Source organism: Leucoraja erinacea, chromosome 1 (assembly GCF_028641065.1).
Source record: "Leucoraja erinacea ecotype New England chromosome 1, Leri_hhj_1, whole genome shotgun sequence".
In the NCBI taxonomy this organism is placed as follows: Eukaryota; Metazoa; Chordata; class Chondrichthyes; order Rajiformes; family Rajidae; genus Leucoraja; species Leucoraja erinaceus.
In genome coordinates, this window is record NC_073377.1 from 7,417,681 (window position 1) to 7,442,050 (window position 24,370).

The 24,370-nt window shown below is 46.0% G+C and overlaps 2 protein-coding genes across 3 annotated transcripts in view; one reads left to right on the forward strand and one right to left on the reverse strand.

The window, feature by feature from the left end:
• Nucleotides 1–12,097: 12,097 nt before the first annotated feature.
• mavs (mitochondrial antiviral signaling protein) overlaps nt 12,098–24,370 on the reverse strand; it is a 35,084-nt gene continuing 22,811 nt past the window's right edge. For both annotated transcript variants that reach the window (XM_055645892.1, XM_055645979.1), the window contains 3 exons: nt 22,157–22,334; nt 15,908–16,701; nt 12,098–13,666 (listed from right to left, as the gene is read on the reverse strand). In XM_055645892.1, the coding sequence (XP_055501867.1) occupies nt 12,188–13,666; nt 15,908–16,701; nt 22,157–22,334 (2,451 nt within the window). In that variant the 3' untranslated portion in view covers nt 12,098–12,187. The remainder of the gene's footprint in view (nt 13,667–15,907; nt 16,702–22,156; nt 22,335–24,370) is intronic.
• Nucleotides 20,458–24,370, forward strand: part of LOC129703520 (receptor-type tyrosine-protein phosphatase alpha-like) — a 240,343-nt gene continuing 236,430 nt past the window's right edge. Inside the window, exon 1 of the mRNA XM_055646099.1 lies at nt 20,458–20,478. The gene's annotated coding sequence lies outside the window, so the exon portion shown is untranslated. The remainder of the gene's footprint in view (nt 20,479–24,370) is intronic.

The window sequence follows — 24,370 nt, forward strand, 5'->3', positions numbered from 1 at the left end:
CCTCTCTCTCTCTCCCCCCCCCTCTCTCTCTCTCCCTCCCTCTCTCTCTCCCTCTCTCTCCCCCTCTCTCTCCCTCTCTCCCCCTCCTCCTCTCTCCCCCTCTCCCTCTCTCTCCCCCCTCTCTCTCTGCCTCTCTCTCCCCCCCTCCCTTCTCTTTCCCTCTCTCCCCCCCCTCTCTTTCCCCGCCCCTCTCTCCCTCTCTCTCTCTCTCTCCCTATTTCTCTCCTCTCTCTCTCTCCCCCTCTCCCTCTCTCTCCCCCCCCTCTCTCTCTCTCTCTCCCCTCTCTCTTTCTCTCTCCCCCTCTCTTTCTCTCTGCCCTCTCTCTCCCCCTCTATCTCTCTCCCACAACCGCATATTGAGGGGATGGGACCCAAATCTCCCCTCCCTCCACCCCGTGTCCCCCTAGCCAACTGCTTCTTCATGCCATTGCCAATTACGTGAAGTCCACTCATGCGTTGCATTTCGACAGTAGGGTCAATTTATCTGACTTACAGTAATTAAGTTTTGCCATTGATGTATTTTCTTACAGATGAGGTGCAGTCAGTGCTGAAGAGCCTCATTATGATTTAGTTCAGAGATACAGCAAAGAAACAGGCCCTTCAGCCCACCGAGCCCGTGCCAACCAGCGACCCTGTACACTAGCACTATCTTACACACTAGGGACAATTTAAAATTTTACCAAAGCTAATTATCCTACAAACCTGTCCATCTTTGGAATGTAGGTGGAAACCGGAGCATCTGAGGAATACCCACACGGTCACAGGGAAAACGTACAAACTCCGTACAGACAGCACCCATAGTCAAGATCAACCCGGGTCTCTGGCGCTGTCAGGCAGCAACTCTACCGCTGTGCCACTGTGCCACCCATGGTTGCAGCACCTTAAGGGCCTGAAGACTTAAGGTTCAAATATTCCCTGTCTGCTGGAATACACCTTTGTATACAGAAATCACTGGACTGTGGTCTCTTCCTGCAGGGTTAGAGACCACAAGCAGGGCTGCCAACATTGGGTGAGAGTTGAGAGTGAGAAGTTGTGAGGGAGCATAGCTCCTGAGGGGGTAGTCTCCCCTCCCATGGTAGGGAGCTTTTACATTTTTAAGCTTAAAATTGTGCAATCTGGTGCATACTGTAGCGAGTCTTTTAACTTACACTTGAATGCAACATTTATGCTTCAAATTGGATTAGGTTTGAATAAATTAGGCTAAATTACATTCCTAATTACATTCCACATTAGAGCCAGGCTCTGAACAACCGGTGCAGCACATGAATGACCTTAGTATATTCATGTATGGAAATTAGATTATAATTCATGCTGTTATGCATATATACAGAGAAACAAAAACATAGAAATAAGGCATGAGGAGTCAGACTTACATTACCCTTCTGCACAAATGGATCAATCAACCTTACTCTTTGACTATAGAAACAAGACGAAAATAATGCCACATATTCAATCGTATATGGTTCAATGAAATTAAGATATATATGTAAAACATATATATGGAAACAGGCCCTTCAGCCCACCAAGTCCACACCGACCTGCAATCTACCATACACCAGTTGTAACCCACACGCCATGGACAATTTTCGGAAGCCAATTAACTTACAAACCTGCACTTCTTTCGGATGTGGGAGAAACTGGAATATCCAGTGAAATCCATGTGGTCATAAGGAGAATGTACAAATACTGTACAGAGAGCACCCGTAGTCAGGATCCAATCTGGGTCTGTGGTGCTACAAGGCAGCAACTCTACCGCTGCGCCACCGTGCCACCCCATTAAATTATTTTTTCTGTAATATAATTATTATGGTGTCACGTCAATAAAGATGAACACATGATTCTGATTTCTGCTCTTAGTTGGATAACACATAACTCGTTTTTGTCATTATGTTTTATGGCTGGTTTTCAACCCCTTCAGTCTGAAGGTCTCGACCCGAAACATCACCTATTCTTTCTCTCCAGAAAAGCTGCCTGTCCTGCTGAATTATTCCAGCTTTTAGTGTCTATCCTCAGTTTTAACCACCATCTGCAGTTCCTTCCTACACTCTTTGTTAATCAAAACAGGTGCTGTTCTCATAATATTATTCACCTCAACTAAGTTTTTTCTTCACGTCCGTTGCTGCAGAGAATATAATCCCAGTTATCAAATCTTTCTTCAAAGTGAAAAAAAAATGCCAGCCCTGCCAATATGTTCATAAATCGCCCCTGGATCCTCTCCAGAGCAATTGCACTCTTTCTACAATGTGTCATAGTCTTACAGCATGGAAATAGGCCCTTCATCCCAACTTGTCCATGCAGATCAAGATGTCCCATCTAAACTAGTCCCATTTATCCGCATTTGGCCAATATTTCTTTAAACATTGTGTGTGTGTAAGGGTGTGTGTGCCAGTGTGTGTGTGTAAGGGTGTGTGTGAGAGTGTGTAACCATATAACCATGTAACAATTACAGCACGGAAACAGGCCATCTCGACCCTTCTAGTCCGTGCCGAACACGTATTCTCCCCTAGTCCCATATACCTGCGCTCAGACCATAAACCCTCCATTCCCTTCCCATCCATATAACTATCCAAGTTATTTTTAAATGATAAAAACGAACCTGCCTCCACCTTCACTGGAAGCTCATTCCACACAGCCACCACTCTCTGAGTAAAGAAGATCCCCCTCATGTTACCCCTAAACTTCAGTCCCTTAATTCTCAAGTCATGTCCCCTTGTTTGAATCTTCCCTACTCTCAGTGGGAAAAGCTTATCCACGTCAACTCTGTCTATCCCTCTCATCATTTTAAAAACCTCTATCAAGTCCCCCCTTAACCTTCTGCGCTCCAAAGAATAAAGCCCTAATTTGTTCAACCTTTCTCTGTAACTTAGTTGCTGAAACCCAGGCAACATTCTAGTAAATCTCCTCTGTACTCTCTCTATTTTGTTGACAGTGTGTGTCAGTGAAGCGGTGACAACACCCGGAGTGAGCGGAGACTTGGCGATGCCCGGGCAGCATTCCCCTCTCTCCCCCCCTCCCCAGGAATGTGGGCTGGCCCAGGTGTCCAGCTGGCGTCCGGGGGAGGTGAGGGTCAGTGACCCAGGGGAGGTGAGGGTCAGTGACCCAGGGGAGGTGAGGGACAGTGACCTGGGAGTCGGGCATTGGAGCGGAGCCTTAGCCCAAGATTCATCCCCGCGGCTTCGGAGGCGGCACCGACGCCCCCGCTCACACGGTCCGCTCCTGGCTCTGGGCCGGGGTCAAAACTCCATGTGGTGTGGACAGAGCGGCTGCCGGACACAGAGAGAGCCGCCGGAGGTGAGGGTGGGAGGCAAAGATCCTGTAGCGAGCAAGATAGATCATTCGATCAAAAAGATGTAGTACGGTCATGGGCAGATTCATGGGTAATTTTCGGCCCCATTTCCGTAACCGGCTTCCATCTCCGCACCAAAGATCCCATAGATCCCAAAGATACTAGTGCAGAGACGGAAGCCGGTTACGAAAACATCCTCGCAAAAATAAAAGTTATTTGGTAAAAATCTTCTCCTCACTTTCAGAATTATAATTTATTAACACAAACTGTTCCCCCGCAACGTTAGTTACACTGCGAGTCGGGTCGGGTTACTGAAATGGATGAAAAAAAGGCTCCGTTGCGTACTACACGTCAGCCCATTGCATTTAGGAGTGGTCTATCTTGCTCCGCTATAAGATCTTTGATAGGAGGTGTGAGCGGTGCCTCGGAGGGGGGGGGGGGGGTCGGTTTTAGGACCACCGCCGTGTGTCACCTGTCACACCATCTGTACGGGAATATGAATGCGGGTGAGGCAGCATCTATAGAGCAGTAGACAAAAATACTGAAGAAATGCTTGAGTCTGAAGAAGGGTCAAACTCAAACATAGATGCTGCCTCACCCGCTGAGTTTCTCCAGCATTTTTGTCTACATTGCCATTTTAAATAGTGTACGATGGGCTTAAGCCAATTAAATTGTTCGTTCTTTACTGGAAACCCGCCGACAGAAATCTATTCTCATTGGTGAGTGTGGAGGAGTGTGACTTTATTTATTTATTGATATATTAAAAAAGAAAATTTGAGCGTGAGAACTTCTGTCATCAGCGTGAGAGCGTGAGAATTTTGTCAAATGTGTGAGTCTCATTTTTCATTGACATTGTCAAGAGTCTCAAGAATTTCATTGTCCTATCAGGGACACATGACAATATACTCTCTTGAATGCGTGAGAGTTGGCAGCCCTGCCACAAGCAAGTAAAAAAATCTGGAGCAGGGCTTGAACTCTTAAAAATAAAAAGTAACCCCAAAATTCAGCCATCTTCATAAGCAGCTTCAAGTAACTTAAGAATCATACAATACAAAAATAGGCCCTTCGGCCCAACTCGTCCATGCCAACCACGATGCTGCATCCACGTTCATCCCATTTACCTGCATTTGGTCCACATCCTCTGAAGCTTTCCTGTCCATGCACCTGTTCAAATATCTTTTAAGTGTTGTTATTGCACCCACCTCAACTACTTCCTTACCACCCTCTGTGTGAAAATGTTGCCACCCAGATTCCTATTAAATCTTTCTCCTCTCACTTTGTATTTATGATCTCTAGTTCTTCCCTACCCTGGGTAAAAGATATCTACTTTGTGCTGGAGTTGGTTGATCAATTCACTTCCTATTTGGTTTTACGTCGAGTTCAATAGTTCAATGGCCCTGTTGTCACATTATTTTTCTAGGTACAGTGCAGTAAAAATCTTGCTGTACAGAGACTGTCTGCAGCAGCCTGGGGCTTACCTGGAAGCTCCGGTTCTTCCAACACATGGACCATACTTTGAACTGTTTTTCCCCCCTTATAAACAGTGCCAAAATATGTCAACTGTGCACTTGTGATTGTGCAAAAGAATGTCACTGTCCTGTGCATACGTGGCAATAGAACCATTAAATAATCATAGCCAAGTACAACAGTATTGGAATAGTTGATTATACTGAGAAAGTATGCAAGAGTTGACACTTTTCCGGTGCCATTTTGTATGATTCAAGTCCAAAGTTGTTAGAAAATGTAGTTTTAACGCAGTAAAAGCCCTATTAGTCCCAATGTAGTAAAAATCATTCTTAACTTGGCCATAACGACCTGTTGCTCTGGCACTGGATTCTAGCGACAAATCGCACCAGAACATTGTTAACAGCTCGTATGGTACTATAAGAGAAGGGAAGCTCCCAATGCTGCAATATGTGACTCAATTGTGCCAATATTTCCTTTGTGCAATACAGCTGTGAGAAAACTTTGAACAATTACTGACCAAAATGTGTTTGTTCTCTACAAAACCGTGTATCACCACCATGTGAGCAGTTGAGTGGAATTCATGAAATTATTATCTTTAGAGATACAGCAAGGAAACAGGCCCTTCGGCCCACCAAGTCCGCGCCGACCAGCGATCACCTCACACACAAGCACTGCCCTACACACTAGGACAATTTACAGAAACCAATTAACTTACAAATCTGTACGTCTTTGGAGTGTGGGCGGAAACCGGAGCACACGGAGAAACCCCATGTGGGCACAGGGAGAACGTAACAAACTTCACCCAGACAGCACCCGCAGTCAGGATCGAACCCGGGTATCTCAACAGTATAATAATAATACTATTTTATTGTCATTGAACACAAGTGCATCGAGATTTGGGTTTGCAGCTTCCATCCGACATCATAACTTTAGATTTAGATACCTCAAGAACATGGTTTATAAAAAGAACTAAAACAGTAAAACAGTTAAAGCAGACTAAAGTATAAAAAAAAAAATGAAAATGAAATGATTCAATTTATTGTCATTGTCAGTGTACAGTACAGAGACAACGAAATGCATTTTTAGCATCTCCCTTGAAAGGGAGACACAGGGCGTCGCGGTGTGCCCGCGCCTGCCGCCGTAACATTCCATTACAGGCAAAGGTGGGTGAAGTGTCTTGCCCAAGGACACAACGACAGTATGCACTCCAAGCGGGATTTGAACCGGCTACCTTCCGGTCGCCAGCCGAACCCTTAGCCCATTGTGCTATCTGTCGTCCTAAATGTGTCTGTGCCGGGTCAATGTGAGACGTGACCATCAGAGGGAGACCGTCCAGGGGGGATGGGGGGCACTCAGCAGGGCCAGTTCAGAGCCGCTATAGCTCTGGGAATGAAGCTGTTTCTGAGTCTGGAGGTGCGGGTGCAGGCGGCCTTGTAACGTCTGCCGGAGGGAAGTAGTTCGAACAGTCCATTACAGGGGTGTGAGGAGTCTTTATGGATGCTGACAGCCTTCCTGAGGCACCGTGTGTGGTAGATGCCCTCCAAGGCTGGTAGCTGTGTCCCAATAATCTTCTGCGCTCTGTGGACGACGCGCTGAAGAGCTCTCCTCTCCGCCTCCGTGCAGCTGAGATACCACACAGAGATGCCATACGTTAATATGCTCTCTGTGGTGCAGTGGTAGAAGGTTGTCAACAGCTGTTGGGGCAGACCAGTCCTTTTCAATGTTCTCAGGAAGAACAGTCGTTGCTGTGCCTTCTTGACCAGCGCAGCGGTGTTGGTGGACCATGTGAGGTCCTCTGAGATGTGAGTGCCCAGAAACTTAAAGCTGGACACTCTCTCCACACTGTCCCCGTAGATGGAGATTGGTGCGTATTCCCAATTCTGTGACCTCCTGAAGTCGATAATCAGCTCCTTGGTCTTGGAGGTGTTTAGTGACAAGTTGTTACGTGCGCACCAGTCCGCCAGGTTCTGCACCTCAGCCCTGTAGTTTGTTTCATCACCGTAGGTGATCAGCCCGATCACCGTTGTGTCGTCTGCAAAATATCTCAACAGCCACACTCAGAGTGATACTGAATCACACAAAATGCTGGGGCTCAATTGATGGGATAAACCGTTTCCTACATAATTTATTAAAAATAATGATCTAATTAGTCTGGTGGCTCACGGGATTCAGATTATTGACCAGTGTGCGGGGGGGGGGGGGGGGGGGGGGGGGGAATCTGCCAATCCTTCTCAGCAAGTAGTGAAACAAGCATTAAAGAACTAGCTACGGTAAATTAAAAATCATTTTAGAGTTGCAGTTATCATTGAAAAGGGCAACATTTAAAGCCCAAAGTTGTCGGTTTATTTTTAAATACTTCAGGGCCGAGAATCTGCCACTTCTAAAATCCATACAAGTCCCTACTCGCACCCTGCTGGGATTAACATCACGGGTTAGCAATCAATGAGGTTGTGACATCGAGATCCACTGCTGGAATAAAGTGAAACTCCCATCAATCAGAGGCCTGAAACTGGAGCATCGGGCTGGCTTGAACATATTGTCAGCTGACTGAAGCAGAAGTTATTTCAATGACTGAATTGTGCCAGTGCTCGATGGTGAACAAGACAAAATGAGAAGCAACTAGTAATATTTGTGCGTAGATCGCGATTTTATTCTTTTGCATGTTTGCAGCAGGCGATAGCTAATAAGTCGTTCCCTCCACAAATCCCTGGTTCACTCATCCCATTCCCACCCAAACCACCTCCTCCCCAGGTACTTTCACCCACAACCGCAGAAGATGCAACACCTGTCCCTATACCTCCTCCCTCGACACCGTCCAAAGACCCCGACAGTCCTTTCAGGTAAGGCAGTGGTTCACCTGCACCTCCTCCAATGCCATCTATTGTATCCGCTGTCCCAGTTGTGGACAGTGATGTATCGGTGTGACTAAGCGCAGACAGGGTGATCGTTTCGCTGGACACCCACGTTCAGTCCGCCTTGGCTTACACGATCTCCCGGTTGCCAAACATTCTAACGCCTTCCCATTCTGCATGGGCCTCCTCCACTGTCAGAGCGAGGCCACGCGTAAATTGGAGGAGCAGCACCTCATATTTTGCTTGGACAGCTCACAACCCAGTGGTATGAATATTGATTTCTCTAATTTCAACTAACTCTTGCATTTGCTTTCTCTCTCTCTCTGTCCCTCCCCCACCTGAGTCGTTATGCTAGTTTTATTGTTCATATCTCTGCATTATCACCTCTTCTACAGCCAACAATGGACCATTGTGGGCTCCACCTTTAATTGTACCCTCTCATCCTTCTAAATTCCAGTGACATCTGCAAGTTTGCAGATGACACAAATATCTCCAAGTTTGCGGATGACACAAAGCAGGATGGCAAAGTCAAAGTCAATTTTTATTTGTCACACACACACCCGAAGATGCAGTGAAATGACAGTGCAGTGTTAGCTGCGAGGAGGATGCCATGAGGCTGCAGGGTGACTTGCATAGGTTGAATGAGTGGGCAGATGCATGGCAGATGCAATACAATGTGGATAAAGGTGAGGTTATCCACTTGGCAAGAACAAGAAGGCAGATTATTATTTGAATGGTGTCACATTAGGAAAGTGGAGGTGCAATGAGACCTGGGTGTCCTTGTACATTACTCACTGAAAGTAAACATGCAGGTGCAGCAGGCAGTGAAGAAAGCTAATTGGCCTTCATAGCAAGAGAGATTGAGTATAAGAGCAAGGAGGTCCTACTGCAGTTGTACTGGGCCCGGGTGAGACCGCACCCAAAGTATTGTGTGCAATTTTGGTGTCCTAGTTTGAGGAAGGACATTCTTGCTATTGAGGGAGTGCAGCGTAGGTTTACCAGGTTAATTCCCGAGATTGCGGGACTGACATATAATGAAAGAATGGATCAACTGGGCTTATATTTACTGGAATTTAGAAGGATGAGAGGGGATCTTATAGAGACATATAACATTCTTAAGGGATTGGACAGGCTAGATGCAGGAACAATGTTCCCGATGTTGGGGGAGTCCAGAACCAGGGGTCACAGTTTAAGTATAAGGACTGAGATGAGAAAAATGTTTTCGCCCAGAGAGTTGTGAATCTGTGGAATTATCTGGCACAGAAGGCAGTAGAAGCCAATTCACTGGATGTTTTCAAGAGTGAGTTAGATTTAGCTCTTAGAGCTAGCGCAATCAAGGGATATGGGGAGAAAGCAGGAACGGCCATGATCATATTGAAAGGCGGTGCTGGCTTGAAGGGCTGAATGGCCTACTCCGGCACCTATTGTCTATGTTTCTATGTCTCTATGTCATCAGTGCTGGCCCAATTCGTTCTGTACCTTTTCATACCTCTAGGTTCCCACTCCCCTGACTCTCAGTCTGAAGAAGGGTCTCGACCGGAAACGTCACCTATTTTGTTTCTCCAAATATGTTGCCCGACCCGCTGAGTTACTCCACCATTTTGTGTCTATCTTCTAAGTCACTTGCAGCCCTTGATCCCAGGAGTTCCTCAGACGGGTGACATTATCTTCAGTGTTCTCGTCTTTCCTGTCTTTCCACATGTTGTTTGTGCCTTTGCAAACCCTTCTTCCACATGCTTAGCTCTGTTTGGCAAATCGTCAGACAAAATTGATCTCCGTTCAATGGAGTTGTGCCGGGCAAGATCAACTCAAGGGTCAATAGAATCAATAGTGTTTAATTGTCATGGGCACTATTTACCTCATTGGATTCACCCTCGGGCTCTCTTTGATCGGACTTTACTGCACTTCATCTTGGACTAAACATTATTCTCGTTATTCCCTTTATACTGTATCTATACCCTGTGGATGGCTCGATTGTAATCATGTGTTGTCTTTCCGCTGACTGGATAGCACGCAACTAAAGCTTTACACTGTACCTTGGTACACATGACAATAAACTAAACTGAAAAAAAGGACAATAAAATTCTTATTTGCAACAGCTTAAATGCAATACACAATGTTATGCAATGGCCGCAAATGCAATGCACACTGTTGACACAGGGTAAAACACGCTGCCAGGTGCTGAAAACCGTGGCATTTAGAGGCCGTTCGATCTACACATGAATATGTAGGGAATGGAAGGGTATGGATCATGTGCAGACAAAAGAGATTAGTTTAATTTGGGATGTTCTAGAGCTCTAAGCTCTAAGCAATACTGCAGTTGTACAGGGTCTTGGTGAGACCACACCTGGAGTATTGCATACAGTTTTGGTCTCCTAATCTGAGGAAAGACATTCTTGCCATAGAGGGAGTACAGAGAAGGTTCACCAGACTGATTCCTGGGATGTCAGGACTTTCATATGAATAAAGACTGGATAGACTCGGCTTGTACTCGTTAGAATTTAGAAGATTGAGGGGGGATCTTATAGAAACGTACACAATTCTTAAGGGGTTGCGCAGGCTAGATGCAGGAAGATTGTTCCCGATGTTGGGGAAGTCCAAAACAAGGGGTCACATGTTAAGGATAAGGGGGAAATCTTTTAGGATCGAGATGAGAAAAACATTTTTCACACAGAGAGCGGTGAATCTCTGGAATTCTCTGCCACAGAAGGTAGTTGAGGCCAGTTCATTGGCTATATTTAAGAGGGAGTTAGATGTGGCCCTTGTGGAGATAATGAATAAGATGCCTATGGTATCTTTTCTCCTAATATTCCTATCCTTGAAGATACTGGAAGTATTCAAGGCAAGCATTGAAAAGGACTTTTCCGCTGGGGTCAAAACTGGCCTCAGAAACAGGACCATCACAGCTGTGCGAAAGGGTGTATCTCACGCGGTTAGGCATCAAACAGGAAGGATAGCTGGGGGATGCGGTCATTCAGTTGTAGAGCCAGCTGTCCTGCAAGGCAGCAACAACCAGACTTTGGAAGCAACTTATTGGCTGCAATGTGGGAAAAGGGATTTCCTGAGGCCATGAAAATTGCCAAGAAAATGCAACTCTGAATATTTTTTTTAATTAGAATAGTTCATCGAGGGGATAACATGTTAAGCAGACTTCACAGAGTTTGCTGCAATGTAAGAAGGAACAAAATGGGCCAACCAAAAGGGAAAAGGGTTTTCATTCAAAATAAACACAAGGTGCTGGAGTAAATCGGCAGGTCAGACAGCATCTTTGGCAGATGATCAGGATGCTTCTTCAGACTGCATTAGCTGTTCAAGTCAGGTCATTGCTGCAGCACGGTGGTGCAGAGGTAGAATTGCCATCTTATAGTGTCAGAGATCTGGGTTTGATCCTGACCACAGGTGCTGTCTTTGGATTTTGTATGTTCTCCCCGTGAACGCGTGGGATTTCCTTCTGATTTCTGCCCACACTCCAAAGGCGTGCAGGTTTGTAGGTTAATTGGCTTCTGTAAATTGCCCCTAGTGTGTAGGATAATGTTAGTGTATAGAAACATAGAAAATAGGTGCAGGAGTAGGCCATTCGGCCCTCCGAGCCTGCACTGCCATTCGATATGATCACGGCTGATCATCCAACTCAGTATCCTGTACCTGCCTTCTCTCCATACCCCTGATCCCTTTAGCCACAAGGGCCACATCTAACTCCCTCTTAAATATAGCCAATGAACTGGCCTCAACTGCCTTCTGTGGCAGAGAATTCCACAGATTCACCATCTCTGTGTAAAAAATGATTTTCTCATCTCGGTCCTAAAAGACTAAAAGACTAAAAGAAAAGTATGGGGTGTGATCGCTGGTCGGCGCAGACTGGGTGGGCTGAAGGGCCTGCTTCCACGCTGTATCTCTAAAGTCTAGAGTCTAAGGTTAAAGTAAAGACAGCAGTCAGACTCAAGCCTTGAGGTGAGACTGTTCTGGCAGAAGAACAAGTTGGATTCAGAGGGAGGAATTACCACAGGGTAACGTTCAGTATCCAAGTCACGGTGAAAAGAGCACCAAAATAAACCCCTTCACCAAAACTTCATGGATTCAAGCAACTTAAATGAGATTTGGAGAAAGAAAGCAGACTACTTTAAATTTTAATATCTGAATTGCCAAAAATGAATAACACCCCACAAAAACTGCGGACTTGCATCAAGATATAACTGTGTAATGATACAATTGGATCAATATTTTCTTTAGAGTAAGATTTTTTTCACTGTTGTGAACTGAGCACCCTTTACTCAGGTGGAGACCTGACTGAAAGACACAACACAGGCATCTGCTTAACTAATTTAGCGTGCAAAATAGTTAGCACGCAACAAAAGTTTTTCACTGTACAAGTGACAATAAACGAAACAGAATTATTTTGATGTGAATCATACTCGGATATCTTGAAAGAGATCCAACTGTGATTTTGCAGTGAAAATGCACTGAGCTACAAAATACAGCCAAACACACTTCATTGGGGAGAAAGCAATTTATTTTCACGACTTTAAGTTGAAATCTGGTTTTAAATTTGCCATGATTTTCTCTTTTACTAACCTCTCAAGCATTACTTATGATAGTGTTTCCATACAAACCCAGCAACAATAGTGAATACCAAAACTATTGTGGAAACAAGTACATAATCTGGCTGCCTTGAATCCCTAGTCGGTTTTTCTGGCAGGTTGGTTTGTGACCTTTGCTGAGAGGCTAAAGGAACATGTTTGTTGGATAAAACATCAGTCGAGACTTCCTCCGCATAATCCCTCGTGTTCCCTGCTTCAAATTCACGAACATTGCCTGCCTCGTTTTCATAGCTTGGTTCCTGATGGATGTGCCCAGTGTACTCCTTGACATCTTGACTGCACGCACTGATGTGGCTGTCTTCAGTGTTAAAGTAATGTTTACCATGGCTCTCCTCATAGTTTGCTTGGAATGAATTTTCTCCCGCTGAAACATCAACATCTTGGCTCGACTCTTCACCTGAATCCGCCTCTGTAAATCTGCCTGGACGTGAGAGATGGCGAGCAACTTCCCCGGTGTACTCTGGTTCATTATCATGCTGAAGAGTTGGATTCTGCCTTAGTCTATTTGCTCCTTCTGTCCACGCTGGGACTTGCACATCAGAGTACAGGGACTCTGGATGGTTCTTCTGCGGGCTGGTGTTCACCGGGTCTTGACTGGCAGCGGCACTCGTCTCGATGTCGGAGTCAGCAGAACTGTTTTGAAAAGAGCTATTGGCACTGGATCCTGAACTGAACATTAGCTCGCCGCTGGAAACTATAGAACTGCTGTCACTGGGCTGCACAGGCTCTGTGAACTCAGGTGCAGAGGCAACCTCATTATCTCCAGGATGTGAGCTTGTAAATGCAGGACCCTGTGTGACTTCGCTGCTACTTATCGGATTAGGCTTATTCTTCTGACTAAACTCACCCTGGAGGTTTTGATTCAACATGTCCCCTTGAGCGAGGCCTACATCTTCATTCAAGGCAGCTGCTTTCTTCAGAGCATCAAAATTCCTCTGTATATTCGAGGGATTGTTAACATCGTAAAATTCTTCTTGCGGGTGATCATTCTGGTAACCTCGCAGGGCGCGAATCTTTTGTTCCTTGACGGAGTTTTCATCGTGCGGTTCTTCCGAAATCCGAGTAAGTGTGGAGGTGGGTCCTGGGTAACGGTTGATTGGTGCAGTACCGCCCATTCCATGGTTTCCGGCCGTGTCCGTTGTACTGATCTGCAAAGCACTTGAATTTAATGAACAGCTACCTTCGGGAAGATTCTCAACATCGCTCCTCAATGCACCAGGTCTGTCCATGGTTTGCAGGTCATCAGCGCTTGCCTCCGGTGGTGGCCAGGGTAGGTCCAATTGTATGCTTGGTGGAGGGACCGTGGCAACGGCTTGTTCGGTTATTGGTTCTCCTTTAGCTCGGTCGGTACTGGGTATGTTGCATTTATCACCGGCGTTACCTTGATTTAAAGGCTTGGTCTGATTCAGTTGCAGATTGGAAATATCACTTGGATTTGATTGTGCCGAACGAACCGTCTTCTCCTTTAAAAGCAAAGTACAGAAAATCTGCCAGGCTAATCATACATTCCATTTATAAACAGCAATATTTACATTCTAACAGGTCATATCGAAGCGATGGCCAAGAATGCACAGCAATGCCTCTGCTTCTCTACTAAGTTCGGCATGTCCCCATCAACTCTCACCAACTCCTACAGATGCACCAGAGAAAGCATTTTATCGGGATGTATCAATGCATGGTTTGGGAACATCTACATCCAAGATCGCAAGAAATTGGGGATGATTGGGGATGATTAGCCATGATCACATTGAATGGTGGTGCTGGCTCCAAGGGCCGAGTGGCACCTATTGTCTATAAATTGAAAGGAATTGTGGAAATCATCACACAAACCAACCTCCCTTCCATTGACTCCATCTACACTTCGCGCTGCCTTGACAAGGCCACCAACATGATCAAGGACGAGTCTCACTCCCTCTTCTCCCCTCCCCCATCAGGCAAGAGCTACAGAGGTGTGAAATAGCACATGTCCAGAATCAGGGAGAGTTTTTTCTCAGCTGTTATCAGGCAACTGAACAATCAACTGCCATCAACCAACTAGGGAGCGGTCCTGACCCACCATCTACTTCCTTGGAGACCTGGCATGGGGTGGGGGGGCTACCGAGAACGAAGGGGAGCCCAGCATGAGTTGGGGGGGGGGGGGGGGGGGGGGGGGGGAGGAGGTGCAGAGAATAAGGTGGGCCCCCTCTCGTGGGTGGGGGGGGGGGGGGTGATGGAATGAAGGAGGGATGAGTACTTTTTGTAACTTTGCCTGCACCTTAGTGGCAACATGTATGTGTGCTTTGTGTGTAAAAACAAAGAATTTCACTGCACCTCAGTACTAGTGACTATAAAGTATCTTCATCACCTGGAAGACAATCCCTGGCCATTTATCCTCTTTAGGGGTGAACCAGCATTGCGCGAGTACTTTTGCAAATGACCTACAGGGTTAAAGAATGCAATGGTACACCACCTCCTCTCAAGGGAAATTAGAGATAAGGTACGCCGGTGATGCCAGATTGTAAAAATAAATATATAAAACTAAATTTATTATATGTTTAGGATATTTTATGGCCTATGCGTAAACTTCCAAAGAACCTTATCTCCAAAAACATGCAGTGATAAATTCTACAACATAATTGTAACCCTGGACCTCATCCTATTTCCTTGAAAATTGATGGATATTTTTATCTTACTTTACATGAACTGTTATCATAATATTTCTTGGCACAATATAGGATGATCTGGTAGTGTTTAAAGACATCCAGCTGGATTTGGAAAGAGGTCACAAGGGATTATTTGACATTTGTATGCAATTTGGTATCATTTTGTTCGTAACTTACACGGGAATGTTTAATTTGGGGTGGTGTCCGCATTTGCTTTGCATTCAAACAGAGTCTCTGATGGACAAAGGCAATACGAGAGCGTGGGGCTCCTGGTCAATCCAGATAGGGTAGTGAACCTCACTCAGATAAATCGTTTATAAAGAGAGTCTCGACGTTGCCCCACCCTGTTAATTACTCCTTCTCTCATTCCTGCTTTTCTGCTCCTTGCCTGTTTCCGTGCTGTATCTCTAAACTAAACTAAACAGAGGAGGTTTGTGAGAATGATCCCAGGAATGAACGGGTTAACATATGATGAACGTTTGATGGCGCTGGGCCTCTACTCGTGGAGTTTAGAAGGAGATGGGGGGGACCTCATTGAAACTTAACAAATAGTGAAAGGCCTGGATAGAGTGGATGTGGAGAGGATGGTTCCACTAGTGAGAGGGTCTCGGACCAGAGGTCAAGAGGTCAGAGAATAAAAGGATGTTTCTTTAGGAAGGAGATGAGGGAGAATTTATTTAACAGAGGGTGGTGAATCTGTGGAAGGCTGTGGGGGCCCAGTCAAGGGACATTTTTAAGGCAGAGGTAGATTCTTGATTAGTACAGGTGTCAGGGGTTATGGGGGAAAAGGGAGGAGAATGGTGTTGAGGGAGAGAGATAGATCAGTTGTGATTTAATGGCGGAGTGGACTTGATGTGACGAATGGCCTAATTCTACTCCTGTCACATAAAGTAAACTAAACTGTGTGTTCATTGTGAAGCGAATTTGCCAGTGCAGCCCAGGTGGGAGAGGCTGGGCTATGATGGGCTGCTGCTAAAGACGCCTTGATGAATTACTCTGCTATATTGCCTCAATGCTGGATAATAATCTATCAACATATTACACATCAAACTGGTACATTACCTGTACAGGCAGCTTGCAATCTGTGCTTTCTTCTCTGTCCAGGAGGTTTCCCAACTCTTGAACTGGCACTCTACACTCTATGGAACGAGAAAGGCGGGAGGACACAGAGGATGATTCACCACAAGCGTTTGAAACAGCAGCTGGCATGTCGGAGCGAGGTGGCACGGGGGTGCCCGATACTGGGGTGCTGGGTGTGGCCTGTGTCCCAGGTGAACGAAGACTGGATGTGCCTGGCACGGTCTGTGGGCAGGGTGTAGACTGTGCTGGTGTGTTAGGCACCTGCGTGCCAACTACAGGGGTGGACTGCCCTGGTGTATTAGGCAAGAGTGTGTCAGGCACAGACAGTGGAACAGTGGTAGACTGCACTGGTGTATCAAAATAGACTATGGGTGTGTCGGGCACAGGCTGCAGCACAACTGTGGACTGCACTGGTGTACTAAGCATGGGTGTGTTGGGCACAGGCTGCGGTGCAGTAGTTGATTGCACTGATGCATTCAGCATGGGTGTGTTGGACACCAGCTGCGGTGCAGGTGGGCTTGGTGCAGGTGTGCTGAACACAGAGTGCTGACCCTGCACAGTGGGCTGCAGCCCAGTGACACCAGGCTGAAGGTGGGCTGCTGGTGGAATAGCGTCAGGAAATGCCAGCTGATCGCCAGCGACAACCAGTGTGGGCGAGGGTCCACCTGGGGCAACGGACTGAGATCTTGAAGGAGAAGAAACGTGCCTCACTGAAGATTTATCAGCGGTGGCCTGTGTAGGGAATCGTACAGAAGGGCCTCCAGGTGCTGACTGCCCTGCAAAACCACAAGAAAGATGATTAATACAGTTTTTTTTAAATAGTCTATTTTGATTACACGTCATCTTGGGTTTTATATAATTGCAGCATTTTGCTCACCATATTAAACTTGTACCACCTCTTTAAATACCACTGGAGTACAATGGGAGCAGCATTAATAATTTCAATTTGATATTTCGAGACACTGTATGGCATCTCAGAGAGAGGTAGCATTAGGCGCTGGATTTGACCAGGTTTGGGTGTGACCTTTAGCGCTACAGACATGCAGCCACTGAAGTTGGGTTCACTGTCAGAGCGACTTCTGGTCCCTTTAGATTTTAAACTTAGAGACACAGTGGGAATAGGCCCTTCAGCCCACAAAGTCCGTGCCGACCCACGATCATCCTGTGGGAGCAGGGAGGTTCTACTGCAGTTGTACAGGGTCTTGGTGAGTCCACACCTGGAGTATTGCGTACAGTTTTGGTCTCCAAATCTGAGGAAGACATTATTGCCATAGAGGGAGTGCAGAGACGGTTCACCAGACTGATTCCTGGGATGTCAGGACTGTCTTATGAAGAAAGAAAGACTGGATAGACTTGGTTTATACTCTCTAGAATTTGGAAGATTGAGAGGGGATCTTATAGAAACTTACAAAATTCTTAGGGGTTGGACAGGCTAGATGCAGGAAGATTGTTCCCGATGTTGGGGAAGTTCAGAACAAGGGGTCACAGCTTAAGGATAAGGGGGAAACTCCTTTAAAACCGAGATGAGAAGAACTTTTTTCACACAGAGAGTGGTGAATCTCTGGAACTCTCTGCCACAGAGGGTAGTTGAGGCCAGTTCATTGGCTATATTTCAGAGGGAGTTAGATGTGGCCCTTGTGGCTAAAGGGATCAGAGGTTATGGAGCGAAGGCAGGTACGGGATACTGAGTTGGATGATCAGCCATGATCATATTGAATGGCGGTGCAGGCTCGAAGGGCCGAATGGCCTACTCCTGCACCTAATTTCTATGTTTCTATGTTTCTATGTATACTAGCATTCTCCTACACGCCAATTTACAGAAGCCAATTAACCTACAAACCTGCACGTCTTTGGAATGTGGGAGGAAACCGGAGCGCCTGGAGAAAACCCACGTGGTCATGGGGAGAATGTACAAACTCCGTACAGACAGGATCCGTGGTCAGGATCAAACCCGGGTCTCCGGCACTGCGCCACCCGAAAGGTTTTGTCCGGTGTTACATGAACCCGTATTCAGTATAGACATTGTGGCAGCCATATTGCTCAGGCTTGATGGTGAATTAGGGACACCCTGTTGGGGGTAGTCTGTCACTGATCTTACCCCACAGATGAATCCCATCAGATGTAGCAACTTAACACACAACAGCAGCTCAGAAAGCCTGTGTGCGGGCCTGTGCATACCGGACAAGTTGTGGGTAGGTGTTAGGACTTGAATCTGAGTTTGAGTTTAGTTTATTGTCAGATGTACCAAAGCACAGTGGAAAATTTTTGTTGCGTCAACAGGTACATGATCGAGGGAATAACGTGAATAATGTTTAGCGCAAGATAAAGTCCAGTAAAGCCCAATCAAAGTTAGTCCGAGGGTCTCCAATGAGGTAGATAGCCGTTCAGGACTGTTGTTGGTCCATTTAGACTTTAGAGTCAAGTCAAGTCAAGTTTATTTGTCACATACACATACGAGATGTGCAGTGAAATGAAAGTGGCAATGCTCGCGGACTTTTGTGCAAAAGACAAACAACAAAACAACCAAACAAATTATAAACACAATCATAACACACATATTATGATACAGTGCGGAAACAGGCCATTCGGCCCACCGAGTCCGTGCCGACCAGGGATCACCCCGTGCACCAGCACCATCCCATACACTAGGAACAACCTCACAATTTTTTACCAAAGCCAATTAATCTACAAACCTGTAACCTGGGCCCTCCCTCTAGACCGCGACTGAATCTGGCCTCAAAGTTCAGCAGTAATGCAAGAATTTGATCACTGTTTTTCTTGGGGGCGAATTATCTGTTTGTGCTTCAGGGAGTAAGGGATTGATGCTTTGTAAAACAAGCCCACCCACAAACTGAGAGGAAACTGATACTGGACATGTCAGGTGAATGCTCAGTCTCACTGGCTTTAAAGTGGTGATGGCCTTTGCCTCTTGTCTAATGTATGTATTGTTCATAAGTCATAGGAGCAGAGTTAGGCTATTCGATCCATCTACTCCACCATTTAATTATGGTTGATCTATTTTTCCCTCTCAACCCCATTCTCCTGCCTTCTCCCCGTAATCTTTGACACCCTTACTAATCAAGAACCTGTCAATCTCCGCTTTAAAAATACCAAATTCCGGCTACCACAGCATTCTATGGCAATGAATTCCACAGATTCACAACCAGTGGGTTAATGAAATTCCTCCACACCCCCTTTAGAAAGGTACATCCTTCTATTCTGAGACTCTGCCCTCTAATCCGAGGGAGTACAAAGAAGGTTCACCTGACTGATTCCTGGGATGTCAGGACTTTCATATGAAGAAAGACTAGATAGACTCGGCTTGTACTCGCTAGAATTTAGAAGATTGAGGGGGGATCTTATAGAAACTTACAACATTCCTAAGGGGTTGGACAGGCTAGATGCAGGAAGATTGCTCCCGATGTTGGGGAAGTCCAGAACAAGGGGTCACAGTTTAAGGATAAGGGGGAAATCTTTTAAGACCGAGATGAGGAAAACATTTTTCACACAGAGAGTGGTGAATCTCTGGAATTCTCTGCCACAGAAGGTAGTTGAGGCCAGTTCATTGGCTATATTTAAGAGGGAGTTAGATGTGGCCCTTGTGGCTAAAGGGATCAGGGGGTATGGAGAGAAGGCAGGTACAGGATACTGTTGGATGATCAGCCATGATCATATTGAATGGCGGTGCAGGCTCGAAGGGCTGAATGGCCTACTCCTGCACCTATTTTCTATGTTTCTATGGTAGTCCTGGACTCTCCCACTAGTGGAAACATCCTCTCCACATCCATTTTATCCAGGCCTTTCACTATTTGGTAAGTTTCAATGAGTCCCACCTCATCCTGGTCACATTGAGTCCCTAACACCTTGAGAAGAATGAGATGGGTGGAAACTCAGCCCTCTAATCCCAGCCCACCCCAATGAAACACCACTATCAATGGCCAATGTCATCAAAAACTATGCAAAGTAAAAGTACCTCAGTGCTGACATTTCAACCTGCACTGACATCTGAATTTTGTCAGTTACTTCACTGCACGTGGCATGACATGGTTAGAATAAAGCAATTGCACATCAACTCTTGGTATTTAACGCACTAACATTTCGGCGATGGATAGAGGAGGCAAAACAGGAAAGATGTGGTTGACAAACACCACACAGTTAGGGGACAAATGTGTGGAAACATAGAAAATAGCAGGAGTAGGTCATTTGACCTTTCACACCTATTCTGCCATTCAATCTGATCATCCTAATGTCATATCTGCATCATCTCCCTCCCCGTATTTCTCTAGCCATAACAAATCTAAATCCTTCCTGAATATATTTCAGGATTTGACTTCCATGCTTTGGATGGTAGAAAATCATAAGTTCCCCAATCTCTTCAACCCAGTCTTAAGAAGAAAAATATTTTCATTTTAGTTTTCAGGACAGGGAAAGAAGAATGTTTAAGAGAATGCACACACAGGAGGGATAGAGGGAGAGGGAGAGAGAGGGAGAGAGAGGGGGAGAGAGAGAGGGGGGGGGAGGAGAGAGAGAGAGAGAGAGAGAGAGAGAGAGACAGAGAGAGAGAGAGAGAGGAGAAGAGAGGGAGAGAGAGAAACGCGAGAGAGAGAGATCGAGAAGAGAGAGAGAGAGACAAGAGAGAGAGAGAGAGAGAGAAAGAGAGGGGAGGGAAGAGAGAGAGAGAGAATGGAGAGAGAGAGCAGAGAGAGAGAACAAGTGAACACATTTTCAAGAAGAGAGAGTTAGGGCTAAAGGAATCAAGGGATCATATTGAATGGCGGTGTTGGCTCGAAGTGCCGAATGGCCTACTCCTGCATCTATTTTTCCATGTTTCTATGTTTCTAAGTAGGCAGACAGTTTATCAGCAACAGTATGAGCAGGAGATGGAACAGATCGATGCACAGTAGATGCACAGACTCTCTTGTCCAGAGTAGGTGAATCGAGGACCAGAGGACATAGGTTTATGGTGAAGGGAAAAGATTTAATAGGAATCTGAGGGATAACCTTTTCACACAAAGGGTGGTGGGTGTATGGAAAATGCTGCCAGAGGAGGGAGTTGAGGCTGGGACTATCCCAGCGTTTAAAAAACCGTTAGACAGATATATGGATAGGGCAGGTTTGGAAGGATAGGGACCAAATGCAGGCAGGTGGGACTATTATAGCTGGGATATGTTGGCCGGTGTGTGCAAGTTGGGCCGAAGGGCCTGTTTCCACATCGCATCACTCTATGACTCTCTGAGATAGGGTGCTATCACATAAAAATGAAGACTGAGCAAGAGAGAACAAGATACAGTGAGTTCATGGACAGCGAGAGATCACAGCACACAAGCAAACAAAACAATATGTATCTAGTCATTTGGAATTTCTGAAATGAAGATTTAAAATCATAGACAATGCATCAATAATCCAGGTTGTAATCAGAGCTCATCGTGGTGTTACCTACACTAATACTTTGAATTGTAACAACCAAGCATCAGTGGAGGGTGATGGATAGACAAAGGTTTTGGGGTGGAACCCGTCTTCAGACTCTGAAGAACGGTCTTAACCCAAAACATCGTCTGTCTATCTCATTCCATGGATGCTCCCTGAACAGCAGTTTATTCCCCCAGCAGGTTATTGCTTGTTTAACAACCAGGCATGATCAATAGAAAGTCAAAGTGAGTCATTTAGAGCCAAATATAACTGTGAATGGCTGAATCAATGGTGGTTGGGACAAAATACCTTTCCCCTTGACAGATGTCACTCCACCCTCCCCCCTACCACAAAGAGTAATGTTGTCGTGCAATAGTTTCTCCTTTGCTCTTTTATTATTTATATAAGGAGGTAACAACAAGGACGTCAAGAGAGTCTAGTATGTCTTTAAATATTTTATGAATCCGGCAGTTTCAGTCTAATCCAACCAAGGTATACCTGTGAATCAAAGCCCAGAAGATGTGCCACGTGTCTGAACCTTGTCAGGACTTGCATTTTGTGCTCTGCTCCAGCAACATGTATAACACCAAGACTGGGGAACAGTGGGAGCTGGAGACTGATGCCTAATGTTTACTTTAAATTCTTGCCCTGCCCTCTTTGTGGCTATTAAATGGATTGTGTAACTCTGTGAGTTCTCCTCATGCGAATGAAACCCGTGCTTCTTACTTCTTGGGTATCCTTTCTTCAAACCTTTCTGAAAAGGAGATAGATGGCTGCGATTGAAGTAGACATTTTGATGTAACAAAAAATCGCAATACTTACTCCGTGGAGCGAGAGAGTGAAATTCATTTTCTAAACCAACTGCAAGGTCCTCGTACTCATTCCTGCGCAGTGCGTTTATCAGCTGCCTTTCCCAATTCCGCCTCCGTCTCACAAGATCCAGCAATATGGGGACAGCAGCTTCATTGCCATCCATTCTGTCCACAGCTCGAACTCGTTCCTGCATTGATGAAAGAATAGTGAAAGGTCTGAATAGAGAGGATGTTGCCTCCCTGGTGCCAGGGTCCGGGACGTCTCGGAGCGGCTGCAGGACATCCTCAAGATTGAGGAGGAGGAGCAGCCGGAGGTTGTTGTGCATGTTGCCACGAATGACATAGGTCGGAAGAGAAAGGAGGTTCTGCAAGATTTTATGGAACTGAAAAGCAGGATCTGCAGGGTAGTGATCTCAGGATTGCTTCCAGTACCTCGTGCTAGTGAAGGTAAGAATAGGAAGATAGAGGATATGAACGTATAGCTGAGGAGTTGGTGCACGGGGCAGGGACTCAGATTTCTGGATCATTGGGATCTCTTCCGGGGCAGGGGTGACCTCTATAAAAGGGACGGGTTGCACCCAAACTGGAGGGGGACCAACGTCCTAGCGGGAAGGTTTGCTAAAGCTACACGGGAGGGTTTAAACTAGATTGGCAGGGGGGTGGGATCTTGTGCAGGACAGAGTCACGTGAGAGGCTAGAGGTTGATATGGAGGGTGGTGTGGGGAAGGTTAATGGACAGAGTAGGCTGGTGAAAGGCGGAGAGCGAGGAAGGAGGGTTGGTTTAAACGATGCGTATTTTAATGCAAGGGGCCTGACGGGTAAGGCAGATGAGCTTAGGGCGTGGATAGGTACAAGCGACTGGGACGTTGTAACCATGACTAAAACCTAGTTGAGGGAGGGGCAGGACTGGCAGCTCAATGTTACAGACGGTTCGTCTAGTGAGGCTATATGGGTGGAGCTGAGGAACAAGAGAGTGATGACCACCTTGTTGGGGTTATTCTTCATGACCCCCAAATAGTCAACGGGAATTAGAAGAGCAAATGCTTTCATTGCAAAAGGATTTGAGTATAGGAGCAGGGAGGTTCTACTGCAGTTGTACAGGGTCTTGGTGAGACCACACCTGGAGTATTGCGTACAGTTTTGGTCTCCAAATCTGAGGAAGGACATTATTGCCATAGAGGGAGTGCAGAGACGGTTCACCAGACTGATTCCTGGGATGTCAGGACTGCCTTATGAAGAAAGACTGGATAGACTTGGTTTATACTCTCTAGAATTTAGGAGATTGAGAGGGGATCTTATAGAAACTTACAAAATTCTTAAGGGGTTGTACAGGCTAGATGCAGGAAGATTGTTCCCGATGTTGGCGAAGTCCAGGACAAGGGGTCACAGCTTAAGGATAAGGGGGAAATCCTTTAAAACCGAGATGAGGAGAACTTTTTTCACACAGAGAGTGGTGAATCTCTGGAACTCTCTGCCACAGAGGGTAGTTGAGGCCAGTTCATTGGCTATATTTAAGAGGGAGTTAGATGTGGCCCTTGTGGCTAAGGGGATCAGGGGGTATGGAGAGAAGGCAGGTACGGGATACTAAGTTGGATGATCAGCCATGATCATATTGAATGGCGGTGCAGGCACGAAGGGCCGAATGGCCTACTCCTGCACCTAATTTCTATGTTTCTATGTTTCTATGTAAATGTGCCGGGAGATTGCAGACAGCTGCAGGTCAAATAACGTTGTTGTAGTAGAGGATTTCAACTTTCCCAATAAAGACTGGGAAAATCATAGCGTGAAGGGTTTAGATGAGGTGCAATTCCTCAAAAATGTTCAGGAGGGTGGAGGCCCCCACACGTGAGAGGGCAACGCTGGATCAAGTATTTGATAAATTGGGAAGGGCACGTTCCCAATTCACGTCGTAGCGGCCTCTGCAGTCCATCTGTCTTTTTATTATTTTTTGTCTCGTTTGAATGTAGTTTTTATTTTTTGTGTGTGTGTGTGTGTGTGTGTGTGTGTGTGTGTGTGTGTGTGTGTGTGTGTGTGTGTGTGTGTGTGTGTGTGTGTGTGTGTGTGTGTGTGTGTGTGTGTGTGTGTGTGTGTGTGTGTGTGTGTGTGTGTGTGTGTGTGGGGGGCGGGGGGGGGCGGGAAACTTTAAAAAATCTATCCCCTGCACGGAGAACCCGACCTTTTCTCTGTCGGGTCTCTGTTGTCATTGGGGCCTAGCACCGTGGAG